At 25.6% G+C, this 21,464-nt stretch overlaps 3 protein-coding genes across 11 annotated transcripts; 2 read left to right on the top strand and 1 right to left on the bottom strand.

The window, feature by feature from the left end:
- Window positions 1–184: 184 nt before the first annotated feature.
- LOC122532240 (transcription factor SPT20 homolog) lies at window positions 185–7,491 on the top strand. Of its 6 annotated transcripts, XM_043660834.1 has the most exons (22): window positions 185–431; window positions 514–653; window positions 1,539–1,649; window positions 1,729–1,920; window positions 2,024–2,142; window positions 2,239–2,488; window positions 2,766–2,978; window positions 3,058–3,236; window positions 3,318–3,527; window positions 3,640–3,814; window positions 3,911–3,985; window positions 4,111–4,446; window positions 4,528–4,687; window positions 4,778–4,983; window positions 5,058–5,205; window positions 5,306–5,499; window positions 5,573–5,710; window positions 5,808–5,904; window positions 6,084–6,160; window positions 6,268–6,451; window positions 6,695–6,861; window positions 6,963–7,491. In XM_043660834.1, exons 3-22 carry the CDS (start codon window positions 1,602–1,604, stop codon window positions 7,116–7,118), a joined length of 3,324 nt encoding a protein of 1,107 aa, XP_043516769.1. In that variant the 5' UTR covers window positions 185–431; window positions 514–653; window positions 1,539–1,601; the 3' UTR covers window positions 7,119–7,491. The 6 variants fall into 6 exon arrangements, with proteins under 6 accessions (XP_043516769.1, XP_043516773.1, XP_043516770.1 ...); XM_043660838.1 differs by having other exon boundaries at window positions 273–653; window positions 6,698–6,861; XM_043660835.1 differs by lacking the exon at window positions 514–653 and having other exon boundaries at window positions 276–467.
- Window positions 7,492–8,722: 1,231 nt separating this feature from the next.
- LOC122532238 (1-acylglycerol-3-phosphate O-acyltransferase Pnpla3) lies at window positions 8,723–17,566 on the bottom strand. 3 transcript variants are annotated; one of them, XM_043660828.1, is made up of 13 exons: window positions 16,927–17,413; window positions 12,447–12,559; window positions 12,205–12,324; window positions 11,897–12,085; window positions 11,690–11,773; window positions 11,422–11,598; window positions 11,171–11,346; window positions 10,623–10,736; window positions 10,151–10,308; window positions 9,962–10,049; window positions 9,788–9,881; window positions 9,469–9,667; window positions 8,723–9,328 (listed from the first exon to the last, which is right to left on the bottom strand). In XM_043660828.1, the coding sequence occupies exons 1-13, from the start codon at window positions 17,084–17,086 to the stop codon at window positions 9,144–9,146; spliced, it is 1,857 nt and encodes a 618-aa protein (XP_043516763.1). In that variant the 5' UTR covers window positions 17,087–17,413; the 3' UTR covers window positions 8,723–9,143. The 3 variants fall into 3 exon arrangements, with proteins under 3 accessions (XP_043516763.1, XP_043516764.1, XP_043516765.1); XM_043660830.1 differs by having other exon boundaries at window positions 9,190–9,328; window positions 9,469–9,579; window positions 16,927–17,566; XM_043660829.1 differs by lacking the exon at window positions 10,623–10,736 and having other exon boundaries at window positions 16,927–17,408.
- Window positions 17,567–18,048: 482 nt separating this feature from the next.
- On the top strand, window positions 18,049–21,437 carry LOC122532239 (ankyrin repeat and LEM domain-containing protein 2). 2 transcript variants are annotated; one of them, XM_043660832.1, is made up of 10 exons: window positions 18,049–18,856; window positions 18,961–19,292; window positions 19,409–19,432; window positions 19,840–19,992; window positions 20,066–20,292; window positions 20,414–20,561; window positions 20,629–20,764; window positions 20,855–20,960; window positions 21,045–21,173; window positions 21,295–21,437. In XM_043660832.1, exons 1-10 carry the CDS (start codon window positions 18,721–18,723, stop codon window positions 21,341–21,343), a joined length of 1,440 nt encoding a protein of 479 aa, XP_043516767.1. In that variant the 5' UTR covers window positions 18,049–18,720; the 3' UTR covers window positions 21,344–21,437. The 2 variants fall into 2 exon arrangements, with proteins under 2 accessions (XP_043516767.1, XP_043516766.1); XM_043660831.1 differs by having other exon boundaries at window positions 18,050–18,856; window positions 19,375–19,683; window positions 21,295–21,436.
- The last annotated feature ends 27 nt before the right edge of the window (window positions 21,438–21,464 follow it).

The raw sequence follows: 21,464 nt of genomic DNA, 5'->3' as shown, positions 1-21,464 counted from the left end.
TCCCATTGGTATATTGATAACGGAATCTGAATGTAGTACAGTTGTATTATAAATAAAAAATACTATAAATAAATGAACACAGGTTTGTCATCAAAAATATAATTCAAAGCTAGTATATGTCGAATAAAAAGCTTCTACTCTTATAAAATTTACATCAATTAATATGATGCAATTATTTACGTATTCATTTTCATAAGTAAATTTGCCGAAAAGTTGGTTAGACTTCTTGATGCTGTTTCTCTTTTACACTAATAATTTTCTCGATAGATCTGTCTTTTTCTTAAAGGGGGATCAGTGTTGAACGTGAAATACTGAGTCCGTCTTTAGTTATTCGAATGCTAGTTGAGCCTGTGAACTATAAATTGAATAACCTACTAGAGAGAAATGTGGTCAATTTTCCAGTCTATGATTGTGTGGTGTTTGTATAATAGGTTACATTGTGTCCTCTAAAATGACGTTTCTAACTTGTAAATATTATTTATTTGACACTAACTGATTTTTGTTGATTATTAGGACTCGTTGACAAGTATTTTCATTGTCTGTAAACCTGTCTATTGTTTAACAATTGATGTGAGGTTATGATAAGAAAATTAATTTAAGTCACATCCCGTGTCCAATGTTTACTATTAGATCATTTTTTGGAACTATTAGAGGTAAATAACCTATTGTTTATGTTTTACTGAAAAGATATAAATGTAATTTCTGTTAATACATAAACATTTACATAACCTCTCTTGTAAACGTGCTTGTTTTGACATTCGGTGGATTCACGCTGTGATTAAAACTCTCACACATTTATTTGTAACTTGTACATAACCCTTAGTTTCGGTAAATTTTATTTATTAATTTTAATTTTTTATTTTTTTGATTAATTTACCACTATGTTTGAAGTATTTGTTATAATATTCAAAAGATGAGATAAAAAACATAATAGTCTCGTCAATAAACAAATGTATGTAAAAGTACATTTGCAAAATATTTCGCATTAATATTTTCTTATTTTTTTATAATAAATTATATTATCACTTTTCATCAAATTATTCTGCTTAATTGAAACCACTTTTAATATTATAATTTTTTATTTTTCATTATATATATAAATATATATATTTATATAATATTATGAATACAGCTTCATATAATGTTTTGGTTTATAATTTCGACTTTGGTATATAATGTTTTTCTTGTAAATATAATATGAATGTTTTTTTTTTCATTAATATACACAAATTTTTAAAGTGTTAATAATTCAGTTACATATAGTTGAATAATGTGTTACATAGAAAATAAAATATTCAGATAAATATTAAAAAAATTTACTTTGATCATTAATATCAATAGTTTATATTTTATACTAGATTTATTTTATAAAGTGTAACACTCTCAAAAATAATATTGTAGCATTATTTTAAATTAAACTTATTAACATAAGTATTACGTAAATTAATGTAATATACATTTTTTAAATTGAAATTAGATTATAAAAATTATGTTATGCCCATTAGTCATGATATTAATATTTTATGAAATTATTTCAGATCATGAAAATTCATTCATATATCAGATATGACATTAAATGGTTTTAGCAATCAAAAATTAAAATGATTGGTACAGCCTGTAGTTTAGAAGATGCTTGTCAGCAGGCTCAGGTATTATTTGATTATTAATTTATTATAATTTTGTAACTATTTCAAGAGTAAATTTCTATATTTATATTGTTTTATACAGGATATGATAAATCAAGTTTCCAAATGTTGGAAAAATGTTCAAGGACAAAATTCTGTAAGTTTAACATGTGATAAATCATCTATTCAAAAAAAAGAACAGAGTCATTCTAAACATAGCATTCAGTCAAAATTGACTAGATTATATTTTGAAGAACTTACTAAAGTTCCTCATGCAACTCCTGACTCTGTGTTGGTATGTATATTTTACAGAAACTTATATAAATTAATATGATAAATTAATTTTATAAATTAATAAATTGAGTTACTATGTATTGATAATACTTTTGTTCATATAGAATAATTTAGAAAATGAATGTGATCTTTTGGGAAGATTGGTGCAAAGAGAAAGTTTACATACATTAATTGTTAATCTCTATGCTGGTAATAAAGGATACTCACTAGCTGTAAGAAATAGGTAAGTACATTACATTTTACAATTAAATGTATAATAATATATATTAGAAAACTAAATTAATAATATTAAATTAATTAAATAATTTTAATTTAACAGTGATAAGGGGAATCAGTATGATAAAAATTCAATATTAGCTGAAACACAATTGATGGGTTACGAACAGGGTGAATTGCTTTCATGTATAGATAATGGTCAATTGCCTGCAATGTTGGCTGAACAACTAGAAACCAATCATTCTCATTTATTTTATGATGGCTGTATAATAGCTGAAGTTCGAGATTATCGAAAAGCATTTCCTCACACTAAAGCTGAAGTTCATCATGTGCTTCTTAAGCCCACAACACAAGTGAGAAATAAAATAGTAATATAATATATTACTATTATTTTACAATACATTTATTATTTTTCAAACTAAAAATGCAAGCTATTTTTTAATAACAGTTCATATAAATTTAAATTTTTTAATTTTTGGTAGTAAAAATATTAAAAAAGAAAATTGAAAATAATTTTTAAGTAAAAATGAAGTTTGAAAAATATTAATATAAGTAATAAAAAAATATTTTTAGATGAAACGTTAAAGAAAGGAATAAAATTAATTGGCATAATGTTTTCATATTTTTTAGAGTGTACTTTCAGATGTATCAACCTTGACTAGTGATGGTGATTGGAGTCATGAAGAACGATTAATGTTAGAATCGCATTTAGTTGCAGCTACTCAAGGACCTCTTTGTCTTGATCCAAATCCTATTCCTAGCTTAGCTACAACACGATTGAAGCAGTCTAAATCTCTGCTTACTGATCATCAACTTATGAGACAAGCCAAAAAGTTTTCACAGGTAATTTCGATTTTTATTTATTTGTGCTTATATGTTTTATCAGATGACTTAATTTTGCATTTTTTTTTTTTTTTAATAGGTTACAGTTAATCGCAAAAGAAAATTGGAACAATTAGCACAACCGGAGGGACTAACAATACAAGATTTAATGCAGAAATTAAGAACAAAAAGGAGAATAGTTACAACCACTGCCTGTCCACCGCCTTCTCTTACAAACCCTCCTTTACTTCCACCAAGTACACCTATCGATGTTTTAAGGTATATATTTCAATAAAAAATTCATTTTAATATTGTTTATCGTTAATATACAAATTAATATACAAAATTATACTATGATAGATTTGCAAAAGCATATGAACGCCCGCGAGAAACAAAAGACTGTTTGCCACACGTTATAGAAGAATATATATTAGAAACGGGAGGAAGTCAAGGTGAAATAGATCACATAAAGCTTTCAATTCTACAAAGACCTTCTAATTCTGAGTACCTGGGAGAGCTTTATATGGATAAGAATCATCGTGAAGGAGAGAAAAACGGATCAGCGTGCCGGTAAATTCTTCTTTATATTTAATTCATTTTCGTTCTATCAAATTATATTTTGTAGTTCGTTGAAATCGTGAAAATTAATTAAATAAATAAATCATTTGGAATCTTTTTATAGGTTCACATTAGGTACAAGAGTTCTGGCAAATCATTACATTCAGCAATTTACAGAAATATTTACGGAAGAAGGTAGAAAGAATGTTAGAATAAAACATGTTGTACCAGGGCAAGTTCCTCGTGTAACATGTACACCCGGTATGCAGCGAGCTCATCAACAGGTACACATTCAAAAAGTAAAACTATTTGTTCAACTTAATGTTTTGTATATATTAATATTTTTTTTCTTATTATATATGTTCTCAAATAAATACTTCATAAATTTGTTTTAGGCGCAGCAAGCAAAAGCAGCACAATTAGTTGCTCAGCACTTACAGCAAGCTCAATCTCAACATGTTGCGCAGCAGGTAATTTAAATATTTCTCACTAAAGATTTAAATAAATAAATCTCATAATCATACCAAACTTCAGTAAGATTATTCTGAAATAAACTAATCTAACTGGACTATTCTAACATTCATTACTATTTTAGATCTTATCAAGAGCTCAAGGTCAGTTAAATACTTTAGCTGGACAAGTAGCTTCAATGAAAACTATGACAGAAGCTACCACTTCTGCACAAAACAACTTGACATGCGTAGATGCAACAAATATTCCACAAGTTATTGCCCAAAATGAGACTACGTCAATGAGTCCAGGGCAGTCTTTGACCAATGGTGGATCAAATGCTTCCACATCCGTACAAATTGATAACTCTACTATGTCAGTTACTGATGGCAGTTCTTGTAATGGGTCTGGAATTTTAGTTTTTCAGCAAAAGTCAAACAGTAACATTAACAATACTACATCTACAAATGTTCCAGTTTTGGTACGAATTACATGAATTTATATAAATTGTGTGTAACATTATATTTTGATATATTAATTCTATATATTATTTTATTCATAGCAAGCTCAGTTGCAAGCTGGAACACAAAATTGTGTTACAGAAACCGTTAATCAGAATCAAAATGAAATGCCGTTTAAAAAACATTCTACCAATCCTGCAATAACGGCTCTTGTAACGTCTCTTATGAATTCTGCTCAACAATTTCAACAGCAAGCTGCAGGTTTGTTGTTAATATGTACTTCAATGCAAAATAAAAAAAGTGTAAGAAAAAAATAATTAAACATTCAAAATATATTGAACATTCTTGCAGCAAATGCAGCAGCTGCTGCTATGAATAGTAATGCACAGACTACAAATAAGTCAAATAATGCTGCGATCCTTAGTTTGTTAAATAGTAGCCCTGCCAATTTGACGCAACAGAAAGTCCAACCACGAAGGATCTCTTTGAATGCTTCCATCCCATCTAGAGTTCTTAGTCATGGAAATGTTATTAATGTCCCTAATACAACTGGTCAAGTAAGTCAATTAAACTTGTACTTATACATTTTTGAGATTAATATATTTCGAAAGTCTAAGAAATATATTTTTAGGTAAGAGTGAGTTTAAGTTCAACTTTAACAGGACAATTAAATTGTAAACAACAACCTGTCAAAGCAACAGCTGTGAAATTAGCTCGCGTGCAAGATCCTACTTCAACTCTTGGATTATCGATGTCAGGACTTTCAGCTTTATTAGCAGGTAAATATTTAAGAAAATTATATAAAATATAATTTTTTAAGTATGAATAAGTTGGAATTATGTATCGGTATTATTAAAATAATATTTTTAATGTTAATAGGAACACCATCTGCAGATAATCCAATACCGGGAATTAACTCTGGCTCTTCTCTGCTTGAGCGATTAACTGCTTCTTCCAATCAGAATAATCAATCTACGACGCCAATGAGTACTTCACCATCTACCAATGTGAACCTACAGGGTGTAAACCTTACTAGTCTGTCAAATTCTATCAATGGTCTCCAAAATGTTCAGGTTGTGGAGAGCTGCTTATTTCTACATATGGCGTAGAGGATGAAATACTACTGTACTATTCATTATATGACAGGTATCATTTCCCGGACTATCACAACCCATTACGATGTCGCTAAATGTGTCAGCGACGACGGGTTCTGTTACACCTACAGGGGTCATTGTTTCTCTACCTATATCATCTGCAACTAATACTTGCACCACGGTTTCTAGTGTTAGTTTTTTTTTTCTATTTCACGCATCTGCACATTTCGATTGATTTAACATAAGAAGAATAAAAGTTATTCTAAAATATTGATTTATGTTTTTAGATGGTAGCTACTACAGTTGTTACAACAGCTATTGCTGGAAGCACACCAACGGTAGTAATAGCTAATCCTGCTAATACTCATTTGTCATTACCAATTGGTAAGAATTATTTCTTTTTGATACATTGATTTATATGTTATTTTTATATAAAATTACTTTATTTAATATATTAATGGTTGACTTAAAAAGATAAGTAAATGTTTGATATCGATATAAATTGTATAATTGTGATATACAAAATAAGTTAGTCTTATTTTATTATTCTATAAATGTTGTAGCCCAAATAATACCTTCTGCAGTCAAAGGATTATCGCAACAAAACATACGTAGTAGTAATTCTGTTACCCTCGCACAGGTATTTATAAATTACATTTGAAATTAAATTATGTTTGTGATTTATACATAACAATTTATTAAAACTTGAGTTTTAAATCACAAAATGAGATAAACATTATTTCTTAGGGTGGACAAGCAATTCAACTTGTTGGATCTCAAAGGCCACGACTTAATCACATAACTCGTCAAGTACAACCAAATCAAGTTAAATCAACTGTTTTATCAAATCAATTAGTGACTGTGGCTAAAACAGTAACAGCCAGTCAGTTAATACTATCTGGCAATAAACAGGTGTTAACTCCTATAATGGGTAAGTTACCATAGTTACCATGTTATAATATATTATTATTATAGATTAGAATAGATTATTATTATTATTATAGTAAGAACAGAATTTTGTATTGTACAATTATAGGATATTATATATAACTATATTTATACAATTTTTATGTTTATGCATAAATGTTTTTATATAAATTTATTCTTTCCTTTGTAAGCTGATTAATTTATTCATATTTTCTTTAATAAATAAAGATAGTGTCATGTTTTATAGCAGCAACGAAACCAGTGCTTATGGCATCCCAAACAACACCTTCTTCCCAAGTAGTACCTGCAAACAAACAAACATTATTGACAAAATCCTTACATGCTAGAGCTTCAACAGGACAGTGCAGTCAGCAAACTCAAAGTCTTGGCGTGGCAACATTATCACAACAACAAGTATGTATCTTTAATTAAATAAAGAAAATTATATATTAAAATATAAATTTTCAAATTTATTTCAAACTATAAGTACAATTCAAGGGTTGTTTATTCTATAGTTACAGAGGACTCTTGTCAAACCTGTACAACTGCAACAGTTACAGTGTTTAGCTACACAACATAAAGTAGCGGTTGCAACAGGTAATTCACAAAACAGAACTCAAATTGAACCTCAAAGGAACTCTACAGCTGCTCCTGGGGAAGATCCAGCCTGAACATGTTCAAATAATTAATATTTCATCACATTTAAATAATTGGAGCCTGCCTATAAGAAATGTAATGAGGTGTTTGTATATTAAGTTAATGTGACATTTATAAATTTTAATTATGCATGCAATTATAATTGTAAATTATACAATTTTTATTCATGAACGAACTATGTTTACCAACAAAGACATATTTTATAAAAATCAGCATAGTACATCCTTGTGCGCATGTGCAATAAATTATTTCTACAAAAAAAAAAAAAAAAAAAAAAAAAAAAAAAAAAAAATCTGCCTCAAAATATTACTTTGAGGGCGGTTTCAATTATTGTACATATAACTTATACATATATGATTTGTTTTATATTAAAAAATATAATAAATATTCCATTTTTTATTGACCTCGACCCTTCTTTATATTATTACTATTTATTTCAAATAAAAATATTTTTTTATTTAGACGTTCTTTTTGAATCATTATATGCTATCACTTAAAATATATACATATTAAAATTATTAGAAACCCAAAAAATTCAATATTACTCAGAAATCCAATACGTTCTCGTAAATTCTGTCTAAATTTTTCAAATCCATATTATTAATGATGTTAAGTTGGTAAATTACACAATTTTTGTCCTAATATTTTTATTTTATTAATTATATACAGATTAATACGCCATAATTTAATATATAAATTCTTCAAGTAGCTATTTTCAGTAATTTTTGTAATTACAAATACTGAAACAGCTTCTATAATAATTTCTCACATTTTAAAGTAAACGTAAAATGTTATTTATATTCTTAATAATTACACCAATAAATGAACCATTATTTTCGTAGGAAAATATTCAAGTGAAACAATAAATTAAGATATTACAAATCCAAATTAATAATTAATTCTTAATTAAAATTACATACTTATGTACAGTCTTTAACACTAAAAAATATTTTCTATATACAATTTTAATAGATTAAATAATATATGTTCGTACTTTTGGTATTATATTATCTTTTAAATATATAACATTTACATGAAGTAATTATCTAAAATATTCTTATATCGATTCTAAACTAACGTATCAATCGTATTATATATATAAACAGCAACAATTCTTTTTTTGAATTATGATATAAATTCATATATAATTCAATATATAAATTGTGCTTTTTATAATAATCGTTAAAAATCGCTTATTACATAATAACATTTGGTTCGATATTTTCGATTAATCGAAAACAATTAATTATTTTCATCAATAATTACGTTAATAATAAACAGTATAAAAATTTTGTATATTGGCATTCAGTTCCAGCTGTATGCAATAAAAAATTATATCTCTATATTATATACTCTAATTTAAATAATTAATTTCATTATTTGACAATTTATTTATTTATTGCAAATAATTTGGTAACACTCTATTTGGATAAATATCTATGTAGAAAAATATAATTAGAAAATGAGAAAAAAATAGGCAAGATATCTTACTTAGCTCTCGTACTTAAAAGCATCATGTTTAACATATACAACCATCTAATAATCTAATAATAGCTCAACATAAAATCTGGATAAATATTTTTTATGTGCATTTCTATTAATATCAGTCTCTTTTTTGGAGATCTATTCATACTTGTCTTGCAAGTATTTAATAACAATTTAAATGTTGCTTATCATGATGTATTAATAATAAAATACTGTGTATGCTCTGTTGAAGATACTTCTTTTACATATATATCACATTCTTATACTTGTACTGTATCTTTTATTCATCAGTGCATAACACAGACCATTATCGTTTTATAAAAGTGTCCTTGTTTACAATCTTCATTTCCTTAAACAACTTATTTTTCAAACATAAAAAATTATCAATATTGAGCACAGTTAGTATCATTTCTTTCTACATCACCAATATTACTGACTACAAAAATATGTATACTTGATAATATAATTAATTATAAATAGTTTATATCATATGTACATAATATTCATTCTAATTATTATAGAAAATTTATTTTACTTTAAATCTTCAATCGTTGTTAATTCACTTCCGACTGAAAATTTGATGGAGTAGAAACTCTTGTTTGTATATTTCTACTTATTTCCCATTCACTTTCTGGATCAGAAGATATATTTAGAACTCCCAAAATATCGTCTTCTAATGACATTTCTGATAAATTTTCTATACTTTGATTTGCATCAGTATATAGAGATTCTGTTACGGCTAAAAAACAAATATTATGAAATAAAATATTATAATATAACAAAAATTTATAAATAAAAAATATATTATATTATTAACAAAAAATATACATATAATTATTTTAGACACATATACAGTATTTAGTAGCTAAAATAAATTACCATCATTGAGAGTATGTTGAGATAACCATGTGGGTTCATCCCATTCATCAAATTGTAACTTTGTATTATTTTCAATTTCATCCATAGATAACATTGCATGTGATTCAGAGTCTGTAACGTCAAATATTTCTGTTACTTGTACTTTGTTATTATCATCCATGTAATAATATGCCATTACAGCTTCTTGATCAGAAGTTACCTATATATTTGAAAAGAAAATTTAAATCGAATTGTGCTTCAAGAATAAGTGCATTTAATATTTTTAATTTTGAAATTTATTAATAAACTTGAAAATTAATTATTAATATATATATTTTACCTGAAGAATATTTTCAAAAGTATCATCAACAGTTGAAAGATTAGACATATTTATAACACAATTTGATGTATTACTATGCTCTTTCCATGGTTGTCTGGAAAATATACATTAAGCCAAAAAATAATATTTATTAATTAAAGAATTTAAAAACATTACTAAAATTTATAAACTTACAATTTATTATATTGTAAAGTTAGATTTAGATTTTTCTTATTTTTATATAAGTTATCAGTCTTAGCTGCCTCTTCCATATCGTATATGTCTAAAAAAAATGTAAAATATTAATTTTTATTAATTATTTTTACTATTTTTTATAATTATTTTTTATAATTAATAAAATGTATTTAAAAAAATTCTATTTACTGGAACCATATTCTGTAATATCCAATTCACATTTAATAGTCTGTGGCATTTGTTGATAATAAATATTGATTTTAGGCAACAACATGCGTAACTGGTCTAAGAAAAATGTTCTTAATTCTAATAGATTTCTTCGTAATTTAGGTACATTTAAAATAAACCTGAAAATAAAATAAAATACTAATTTATTGACAATTAATTAACTGAGAAGGTATACAATAAAAGGAAAAATCATACAAATAGAAAATAAACGAGCATTTAATCTGAAACCTACAATATAATGCATTATAAATATATAACTGTTTAAAATAAAATTTTATAAAATCCTATTTATAATAGATTATTTGAATTATATTCAATTAAAATATCTTTTTATTTCATTTTCTATAATTGTATGTTTAAGTCGTTGTATATAGCAGTACTTAAGAAATGCAAAGCTTATTTTATAGCAAAACTTAAAAATTGCTAAGCTTACCGGGAAGATGTTATATTATGTCTACCACAAGAAATCATTTGTGGAGATGTATGAAGAATATTGCCAATTATATTGTACTCCAAGGTGTAACTTTCTATCTTGTTACCAATCAGACTATGACCACATGCATAATGTTAAATATGATATACATAATCACAATATCAAATAAATGCAAAAATTAAACAATCAAATAATTAAAATATGAGTGAGCCATGAGTGAAATGTTAATTCAAATATAATTTTAAACTAATATAGTACATATACACCAAGCATAAAAATCATTAACTAACATTAGTTACTAAATAGTTACTATAAAGGTATGAATATACTTACTAATTCTTTTACATCAGAAATACAATAACATTATTATTTTACTAACATGCAATTTTAAACAAGCAATATTTCATGCATATTAGTTTCTTATTCTATTTATGTTATTATTCTATCAAATTTATATAAACATTAAAAAATACGATACATATAACAATTATTTTAAATATAAAAATATCATTAAAAGGAAAAAAACAAACACATAATAAAATACTTACTTTGTAAAAGTTGCATACATTACATCTGCTGGCAATATACATGGTAGACTAAGTAATGATAAAAGTTTTACACTTCGATGTTTAAATAACCAATTAATGATGCCTTTATTAGCAGAATCAATTGCATCTTGAAATATAGTCATAACTGTCTCAGGTAAATTAGAAACAAGTGCTTCCTATAAAAAATATATGTATATTTATGTACAAAAAGTTTTTATTATAATTTATATAACTTACTGAAATTACTATACCTGTCTATGCATTTTACATTCTAAGCATTCAGGATCATAATCCATGTTATCGTCAAGAGTTTCCGAGACCACAAATGTGGACTGTACAGCTAAACATCGAGTACAATTGAGTAAGTTATTGCGGTGAAGAAATCTTAATGCATCATCAAAACCTTGTTTGCAGATGTTTGAGAGCATCTGTAAACATAATTTTGAATAATGTTAAAAGTAATATTAATGTCTAAATTTTATCCATACAAATGCTATCTATGTAATAAATATTTCGTACCTCTGGATTTGGTGGAAAAAGTATTCTTGCAAACCTGTATATATTTTGTCTTGAGAGTTCAATACTTGTATTGGAAAGATTGACCTATAAATTATAAATATTCGTTCATTATATTTCATGTGCAATTTAATAATCTACTATTAGGTAAATTATATTTATTTAATTTAAATGTTTCTTAAATTATTCAAATAATCATAAGTAATTTACATGGAAAAGTTGAGAAGAAACATCTCTAGGACAAATATCACTTTCTCCACAAAAAGGACTAACAGTAATAGTATTTTCATCAAGAGTCGGCAAATTATCACTAAAACCACCATCTATATACCTAATACCATGATATCTTGGTGGTAAAATACCAGAGAAAACTGGGACAAATGCACTAGCCAATAATGCCTATAAAAGAAAAGAATTACAAAAAGTATTACAAATTTAAATTTATGTAAATTTAAATTATATAAACTTGAAATGTATACAAAATATGAAAGACAAGGTATAAATGATTATTGTTTTACCTGTAACAAGTCTTCTCTAGAAGAAAATTGTGAAACAATTATGTTTTGTCCATCATATACTCTTGTTAAGGAAATGTGTAGTTTACCGTTTACACGAATATGAGCGTCATTAGGAACATGCTGAAACAAATATGGTATTTACTCAGTTTAACAACTTTGAAAAATATAAATATAAATATTATGTTATCTTCGCAAAACTTGAATATGTATAACCATTTTCAATTGTTGTTAATAATATATACCTTTTGTAAACTTTCTAATAATAATTCTTGTACATTAAATGATGGACTAAATGGACCAAGTGTTCGTTGCCGTGCTTTCCGTGCCACACGTAATATATTGCTTGTGAACTCCCCTACAAAAAGATATAATACTTATAATTATCACACAATAATTAAGAGTATGCTCCAACTAAAGATAATATAAACTAAATTATATTAAAATTAAATTTCATAAATTTTCTTAGAACAAAAATTTTATTCTAATCTGTGATATAATTAAATATATAGTCTTTTTCCATTATAAAATAGAAAAAATAAAAACCTGTAAGATATTCTTTCTACTTTTTATATATACAGTTTTTATTTTTCCTGAAAAACCTTAAATAATTCCTACTGTATTTAGTCCAAAATTTAGGATATCTTTCTATTTATATAAATAAGAAGCAAATATCGCAGATGTACTTATTTTATCTTGAATTTTATACTTTGATTGTATCAATATCTTAAATTAATTATGATATGTATTTCTATGTTATATCTCTGTGAAAAAAATGTTATAGAATCACAAGTATATAGAAATATCTTCAATAGAAATATAAATAAGTAAATCAATATAAATAAATAAATAATATTAATTATGAATTAAATGAATGAATTAATATCATGAACTAACTAATATGTACTATGAGAATGTAGAATTAAAATTTTTGTATATTTACTGAATATGAATACATTAGCTGAAAATGATTTAACTGAACTACATATAGCTATATATTTATAATAAAAACATTATAATATATTTATATTATATATTTATTATTTATGTACACATTATGATTTGATTTGATTGACTTTGTGAAAGATATCGTTATTATGAAAGATATCATTTTACATTATACTTACACTACTCAAGTTCTTTACTTCAATTACCTTACTATATTTTTTTCATTAGAGATACATGTATATGTTACAAGGTCGCAGATATGATTCGTTTAGAAATATATCATTAGACTAAGATAATGATAAGAAAATGTATAAAAATGTAATTCAACAAATTCAAATTTTCTCTATTTTATAAACTCATTATGTACATGTATGTATATTTTATAAATTATAATTATAAGAAAATATAATATAAAAATTATCATTCGAAATTATTCATGATATTAAATTTAAAGTCCACGTAAACACGAAGAAAAATGATTTTTATCTTCGTACGAAATATGGAAATCAGAATAAAAATTAAAAATGAAGTTTTCTATTATAAGTAGATAGAAAGTACTATTATACAACAGATTAATTTAATTAAAATGACAATGAAAATATATTAGCATATCCCAAGAAAAAAAAAAGAAAATAATTAACTGAAAAAGTTCCATTTAATTTTGATTATATATATACACAGAAGCTATAGAACTTATTCAACATGTTTTGAACTGTCCAAGAAAACACGATAAGAATACTTAACAATCCGGAAAAACATATACAACTTGAAATCTAATGTTTACTATAGTTATGAAATCTATCTTCTGGGAATATTGTAAATGGGAACGCTGGATAGGACCTTTAATGTTTCTCTACGAAGAAAAGCAAATTTTTTATGTAAGCTAGAGATCCATGATATAAAATTTTGAGCATCCTTATTACGAACCAGCAAAAATCTTTAACGTTGTGATGCGAAAGGAAGATTATAAAAGAGATCATAATGTAAAAGATTTCAATACGAAAAATTTTTTAAATTGGTAATTTATATATATATATATATATATATATATATATATATACATATATATAGCTTTATCTTTTATCGCATGAGCCGGCATTGTCTTTCTACAAAAACAAACATTCCTTTGTTTGCTGAACATACAGCATTGATGTTACCATAGAAGAAAATCTGTATTCATTTTCTGACTAATATACCTAAATCATTTTACTTTAAAAATAGATATTTTCAGTAGACAGTAATTATGATAAATTTTTCAATTATATTAAAAAAAAAAAAGAAATTCTTTTATGTTTCAAAATATCTGACGTTTTTATAAAAAACATTTATCAATACATGTGATTATCTCAGGATAAAAAAAAATCAAATATGTCAGTATTTTTAAATTTCGTAGCAGTTAGATTATCAGTTGCATTTAATCCTCATATCAGATTACTCATCCATATTTGCTGATATTAATTAGACTTAAATTATTTTTTTCGTGATAATAAAAATAGAAATTAATTAATGTTAGATATATCATTGGGCACGTACAGTATTACAATGACTTCTTAATTTATTCTCGGAGATATAAGAATTAATATTTCATCTTTTTCTGTATGTCTTATAAGATTATGTATGTCTTATAATGTATTATACATTGGCCACTGAACATGTTTCATTTTCAAAATATATTGTTGTAAATATTTCGTAACAGCATTGCTTATCACTTATCACAAACGCGTTGACGCACGTTATGTGTGTTATATAGTAATTTGTTGCATTAATCTGGAAACGATCTTAAATGCATTTTTTTTTTTTTTTTACTAAAACAACATTGTGAAAATATTTACATCACAGATTACGTAAATAATTATTGAATGTTGCTACGCACGTATCAGGAATACATTATCAGACTTCAAATCACGTATATGCACAAAAATTATAACTTGCTTAATTAATATTTTCAAAACGATAGAATTACGTAACATTTACTTTTTAAAAATACGTGATTCAACATTAATCACATAATTAAAAATCATACATTACAATTAAAGTAATACTTAATATTTAATTGCAAATGCAAATTTATTTATACTAAAAAGATTCAAAATATGATGAATGAATAAATTTTTCATTTCATTTATTGAAAATATTTCAAAATCGTAAATAAATGCTACATGCAACATGCTTATTTAAATTATCTTTCGAGACAATAAGAATGATATCCGTTTTCGTTTAATTTAACACGGATTTATTCGTATCAAAACTGATTAACATGTGTAAGATTTAATTATATTATCACTGCATGTATATATGTATGTAATTTTATATACAGCGATACGGAAGTAATGAAAAAAATATGAAACGATAAATATATTTTGATAAATAAAGGTAGGTGTACATTAAAGGAAATAAAATGTATTTAAATAAATAATATTATAAATATATAATATAAATAAATATATAAATAAATATATAATATTTAACAAATTTTATTTACATGATATTTTTTATTCTTATTTAAAATGTTTTAATAATTATATTAATTATAAATATTTAACCAATTATAAATGTAAGTTATGAGTTTCATATTACAAAAGCATCGGATTTCTAGTTGACCATAGTATTGTATCATATATATGATAGAATATGAACATAGTTCAACAAGTTTATATGTAGAGAGTACAATGTACAATTTATTTTATAATTAATACTAAAAATCATCATAGAATATTTTTTAATAAAATTTATATAACTTTCTAAGCAGAATTTTCAAAAAAAAATTTTTTTTGAAAAAAATTGTACATGTGCAAATTTATTAATCTCAAAAATACGTAACTATTGTGAAATATCTTTTAAGAAAGTTTTTTTTAAAGAATATTTTTTAAGGAAGTTTATTTGTCTCACGGTTATTATTATTAATTAACACTGATAAGAAAGAAATTAACAAGTGTACAGATAAATTATTATTAAAAACCAAGGATATTCCTCTCTCATATAAGGCGATAAGCTTTTATCACAGTAAAAGATTTTCAGTAGTGCGTAGTAACTCGTGCTAATATATATCTGTTGTAATTGTTTGCATTATGTTATATATTTATTGTCAGACATAAAGAAAAACATCTGATAAGTGTTCTTGCTACTACTTCCAATTTGCATATTCTAAGCTTGACCTAATTATGAGATTTATTCACAGCTTCAAGTTTATAGATCTTCTATCAATAATTTTGAAATTTTATGAATAACAGTAGATGTAATACAGTAGTAACAAGTTGTAATAAAATAAAATATATTTAACTGTATACAGTGAAATATTCATAGCTTGTTTAAGCTTTGAAACATTATTATCATAATTATTTTGTATCGTGCTCTGTGTTACTCATTTACATAACCAAAACGAGAGCAATTTAAATACACTATCTAATAAATTAATACTTGAGACAAATTATTGTTTGAACTTGTCCAGTAAATATAAAATCGTTGAAGATAGATTTTAAAGTAGTTATATTTCTTTTCTTAGACTGACAACACGCAAAACGTGGTTTTAAGTATATTTAAATCGCAATGTCGTCATAATTGATGTTAAAAGAACAAGATATTTGAAATTTAATGACTGATTTGTTATTCTTGGAGACACAGGAATAATTTGCTTAACATTGCGCTATATGAGCGCAATGGATACGAAACGTAAGAACGTGCATAACCCGAAAATCGTAAATTGAACCACAAAAAAAGAAACTAATTATTTAAGATATCGTGTATCTAGTAGATAGATAAACAAAGGAGTTCACTCACCGAGGGGTAAATCACAAAGAAGACAACAAGCAGCGATAGCACCAAACGATGCACCACTAATCTTATCCAAAAGCAAATGTGGAGCGTATTTCTTGAAGCACACGGCTACACCAACGTGGTAAATGCCAAGAAAACCGCAGCCAGCAAACGATAAATTCATTTCGGGATTCTCTTGTATCTGTTGTGTCGTTCGTTGTTACTTTGTTCAGATCGATTATTAAGAATAATTGTGCGACAGATAAAAAAATACTGATTTCCTTCCTTCGCTGCTATCAACATCGCTCGATAGAGAAAAGCGATCAGAACGACGTACCTTGCACGACGTCTACGTATCAACTATTGGTTGTCTTTCGCAGCAGTAACAACAGCCTTCCGAAACTCTCAGGCCTAATCTTAAACTTAAATACGATTGAGAAAAAATACATGTTACAAACAACCAGGAAGATAATACACACTCGATGACGTACAATTTGTTGATACTTGCCAATTGGTTGATTCCGATGATGTAGTGATAGCTCCGCCCACGTAGCGTTCTCAAACTCTCAATATGTGATACATATATAGTTTCACGAGTGCACGTGTCTTGTTAACAATATGATTGCTTTCGAATGCATTCGTGTTGTTTCGATAAATAACGATATTATGATTATCTAGCGTAAGTAAAATAAAATTTTTTAACAATAAGCACAAAATATTTCTATTTCTCAAGTCTTCTTTTTTTACATTAGGTTTAATTCACAGTCTGAAAATTACGTTAAGCAAATTTTAATCTTCACGTGAAAATGGAATTTGATTGGTAAAAAGAAAATAGAATCTTTATTCTATTAAATAAAACCTAAAGTATTGAGAAATATATTTTTTATTGATAATTAATAAATAACCCATGAAATTGTCAATTCATGATGGAATGCCTGCTGATTGCTGTTTTTGATAATTAAAAGAAAAAGAAAAAGATTTTTATCTTTTACAATCGTTATTAATTAATTTACGTGTTAAATTGATGATATTGAGATACTTATGCAAAGTTAATTTTATTTTAAAATAAATGACAAAAGTTTTTTTAATAAATGTCATAAATTAAAACATTAAATATAAAATTTCACTTTATATTACATTAATAAATACAAGAAAATTTCATCAGTTTACTTGATTTGAACTAATTGGTCAACAACTTGGCATCTGTCTAGGATTGGTTGGTTTTGTAAACGACAATTGATTATGAACGCCGTTTTTAATTTCTTTCAGTTTTGCTTTAAAGAAAATTATACTATATATTATGAATTATCTCCGTTTTATAAAAAGAATGTCTATGATAAAATGTACGTGGTAAATATCCATGGTAAACGCTTCTTAAATTATGACTAATTATTACCTTGGAAATGAAATTTAACCTTGAATTTACTTGGCGTACCATACATGTTTCCTGTTTTGTTTCTCGAAAATTTTTGTTCCGTAAAAAATGTTTAATATTTTCATGCTCGTCGCTTTATATTTGTAAATTTGTAAATAGTCGATAGATTTGATGCTTAAAACCATATAAATTTTAACTACTGTTAAGATACATATTTTTTAACAAATTGCATATTACAAAAAATATATATAATTTTTTGATCAAAAAAAAAAAAAAGAAAAAAAAAAGAAAGAAAAAGGACAAAAGATATATCGTACGGAATTATAGATATTAAGTTTTACGTAGTTTTTCTGGATGTTTTTTGACACTTTCGTATGTGACACATAACCAATAAGTGACTATATGACTTAAGATAAAATAAGAAAAAAACTACGTCGAATACAATGGATGAAAACGAACGAACATCACAAACATTACATGTAACTTATGGAAATTCTAATGTATTGAGTGAAATAGTTTTTCATGCAGTGTACATACCTGAGGAAAATGTTGACTCTTCAATAGAAAACAATACTAAAGGTAAATATATAAAAATAAAAATTATTTTTTTGTCTTTCTCAATCTCGCAATCTCGCAATCTTGTAATCTGAATAAAGCAAATAATTTATATTTAATTATTGTAGAAAATATTCGAGTTTATCAAGATAAAGCTGAAGCTTTGAAGGTAATTAAAGAATTTAAAACTGGTCGTTTAAAATCATTTAAAAAACGATCAGAGGCTGAAGAATATGCTAAGACTGGCTTTGAGAAAGCAAATTATGTGAATAGTACCTCAATATGTTCAACCGTACCTGTAATAGAAGAAAAATCAAATAATTTTAAAGCTCCACGCTCTCAAGAGCTTGTATGTTTTAGAAAATTAATTAAAGATGGAGATTTATATGCTGTAAAAACTACAGTATGGGGTAATCCACGATATTTGATTGGTAGCGGAGATACACCTGCAATTTTGCAAGTAAGACAACAGTTTATAATCATATTCATGTTATCATATTGTATTGTATTGTCTTCATTGTTTTGTATTGTCCTCATTATAGGAAGGATGCCGTTATAATGCATTACATATTGCAGTTAGAGCAGATAGACCAGATATGTGTGAGTTAATATTAAACACTGTTGGAAACACAGACTTTATAAAATTACTTTATGGTGATGAGTGCAAGAGTTATGTGGATCGTGCACAGATTATGTTAGATTTATATTTAAATACACCTGATAAGGGATTGAATGAGACTCCGTTACATTTTGCAGTTAAATTTGGTTTAAAAAATGTAGTTCGAGTTCTTGTTTCTTATCCATGTTGTATAAAAACATTGCCAAATAAATATAAACAACTACCAATAGATGTACGTAATAAAATGTTTAAAACTATACTACAAAAAATATTATCGTATATTTTGTTAAATAAATATATTCTTTATTTTTTTATTTTTATATATTCTTTATATTTTTGTAACTGATAATCCAGAAAATATTATTTTATTTTTTTGTCGATATTGCAGATAATTTGTAGTAGAACGCATCAAGAAGATGAAGCATTGAAAAAAGAAATACGTTTATTACTAGAAGATCAGTATTATGTACCTGTATTAAGATCAGATGATAATACATTACAACCTATGATTGGGGAGCCTTTCTCTCCTACTAATCCTTTGGTATGTTATAATATTTCAATTTACATTGTATGTATATATTTACATTGTATTTATATAGAAAATATTTTTGTAGAGCTTAAATACAGATCCAATCAGTCCACGTTTAGAAGTACGTGCATTTGCTGGACCAATGACAAAATCTCGAGCATTAGAATTTAGAAAGAAATGGAAAACGCCACCACGTCTTCGCATGACTCCTATTAAAAAATCTGATGACGAATCTGATGCTATATATAATTCCACCAATAATTTAACTTTAAGATTACAAGATGCAGAAAAGGGACTTGAACGAGTTGGAAGGTATAGTTTGTAATAAAGTTTAACATAAAATATATCATGATATAGATTAAGAAAAATATAGATATTGAATATAGATTAAGAAAAAAGAAAAAAAAGTACAACGTGAAGCTTTAATTTTTAGAGATCTAGCAGAAGAATATCAGGTTTCGTGGAAGGAATATTGGCTATTTTTAAACGATTTTGCAGATTTTCGTACTACTGAGGGTTTAACGAAACTTGAAAAATATTTAGAACGTAAATTCCAGGATCAATTATTTCATTATAATAAGGTATAAAAAATATTAATCAAATTTTTAATATGTATTCAAAATCATACTTTTTGCATAATTTTTTTAGACATCAAATGATAATATAATTAATTCAAACGGAAATTCAGAAAAAAAACCGCAAATTGATGAAATAGATTATTTATGTAATAAATTACAATCATGGTCATTACTTACATCGAATAATGAAGAACAAAATAATGTAGGTAAGTCTCAAATGCTTTATGATCGAAATTTATATTAAGATATGTAATATAAAGTATCTATAAATAAAATAATGTTTTATTTTTTATTAGACGAATTAGAATTTTTCACACCGCCATCATCACCAAAATTAATGGTAGATAGTTCTGATGATGAAATGCAAAGTGCAGAGGAAGGTTTTGGGACATTTCTGGAAGGGTGAAGTTACATAAAAATAAATTTTTTTTAAAATAATTATTTTTATATAAATACATTATGATTGTTTTATTCATTACTTTATAGGCCAGTACCAACAAAATTAGATCATGCTGTTTATAATGCAGTGTCAACATCACTTAATTCCATTACATATCCAAACATCTATCGTTGGCAACATGACATGCAACTTGCTATGAAACGTGATTTACATAGGTATTAATTTTTGTTTTTCTATTTTATACTTAATATAACTGATATATTTTCTACAACAACAAATTAGTTTGTTAGTGTTGTAATTACGTAATTATTAATTATTAATATCTGTTATTTTCAGAAAAAATAGTATGAAGACAATTAGAAAAAAATTGATTATGAGTTTTTAAATATGTGAAATATCAAAATATTGGACAATGTATAAAACTAAAGCTATAAAAATTTTTATATTGCGCACAATAATAATAATTTGTTAAATAACATTAAAATATTTTAAAACTTATTAATTAT

Source organism: Frieseomelitta varia, unplaced genomic scaffold (genome assembly GCF_011392965.1).
Source record: "Frieseomelitta varia isolate USP_RPSP 00005682 unplaced genomic scaffold, Fvar_1.2 scaffold_443, whole genome shotgun sequence".
Lineage (NCBI taxonomy): Eukaryota > Metazoa > Arthropoda > Insecta > Hymenoptera > Apidae > Frieseomelitta > Frieseomelitta varia.
This window is presented reverse-complemented; position numbering and strand designations above follow the sequence as displayed.

Excerpts from the sequence above, each read along its gene's own strand:
- LOC122532240 (XM_043660834.1), top strand. The coding sequence starts at position 1,602 with ATGATTGGTACAGCCTGTAGTTTAGAAGATGCTTGTCAGCAGGCTCAG. Across the intron at positions 2,143-2,238 it reads TCACTAGCTGTAAGAAATAG|TGATAAGGGGAATCAGTATG; the intron begins GTAAGTACATTA and ends TTAATTTAACAG. Across the intron at positions 3,986-4,110 it reads CTCAACATGTTGCGCAGCAG|ATCTTATCAAGAGCTCAAGG; the intron begins GTAATTTAAATA and ends TTACTATTTTAG.
- LOC122532239 (XM_043660831.1), top strand. The coding sequence starts at position 18,721 with ATGGATGAAAACGAACGAACATCACAAACATTACATGTAACTTATGGA. Across the intron at positions 20,293-20,413 it reads GGACTTGAACGAGTTGGAAG|AGATCTAGCAGAAGAATATC; the intron begins GTATAGTTTGTA and ends TTTAATTTTTAG. Across the intron at positions 20,562-20,628 it reads AATTATTTCATTATAATAAG|ACATCAAATGATAATATAAT; the intron begins GTATAAAAAATA and ends TAATTTTTTTAG.
- LOC122532238 (XM_043660828.1), bottom strand. The coding sequence starts at position 17,086 with ATGAATTTATCGTTTGCTGGCTGCGGTTTTCTTGGCATTTACCACGTT. Across the intron at positions 12,325-12,446 it reads TATTAGAAAGTTTACAAAAG|CATGTTCCTAATGACGCTCA; the intron begins GTATATATTATT and ends TATTTGTTTCAG. Across the intron at positions 9,329-9,468 it reads TCAACATACTCTCAATGATG|CCGTAACAGAATCTCTATAT; the intron begins GTAATTTATTTT and ends TTTGTTTTTTAG.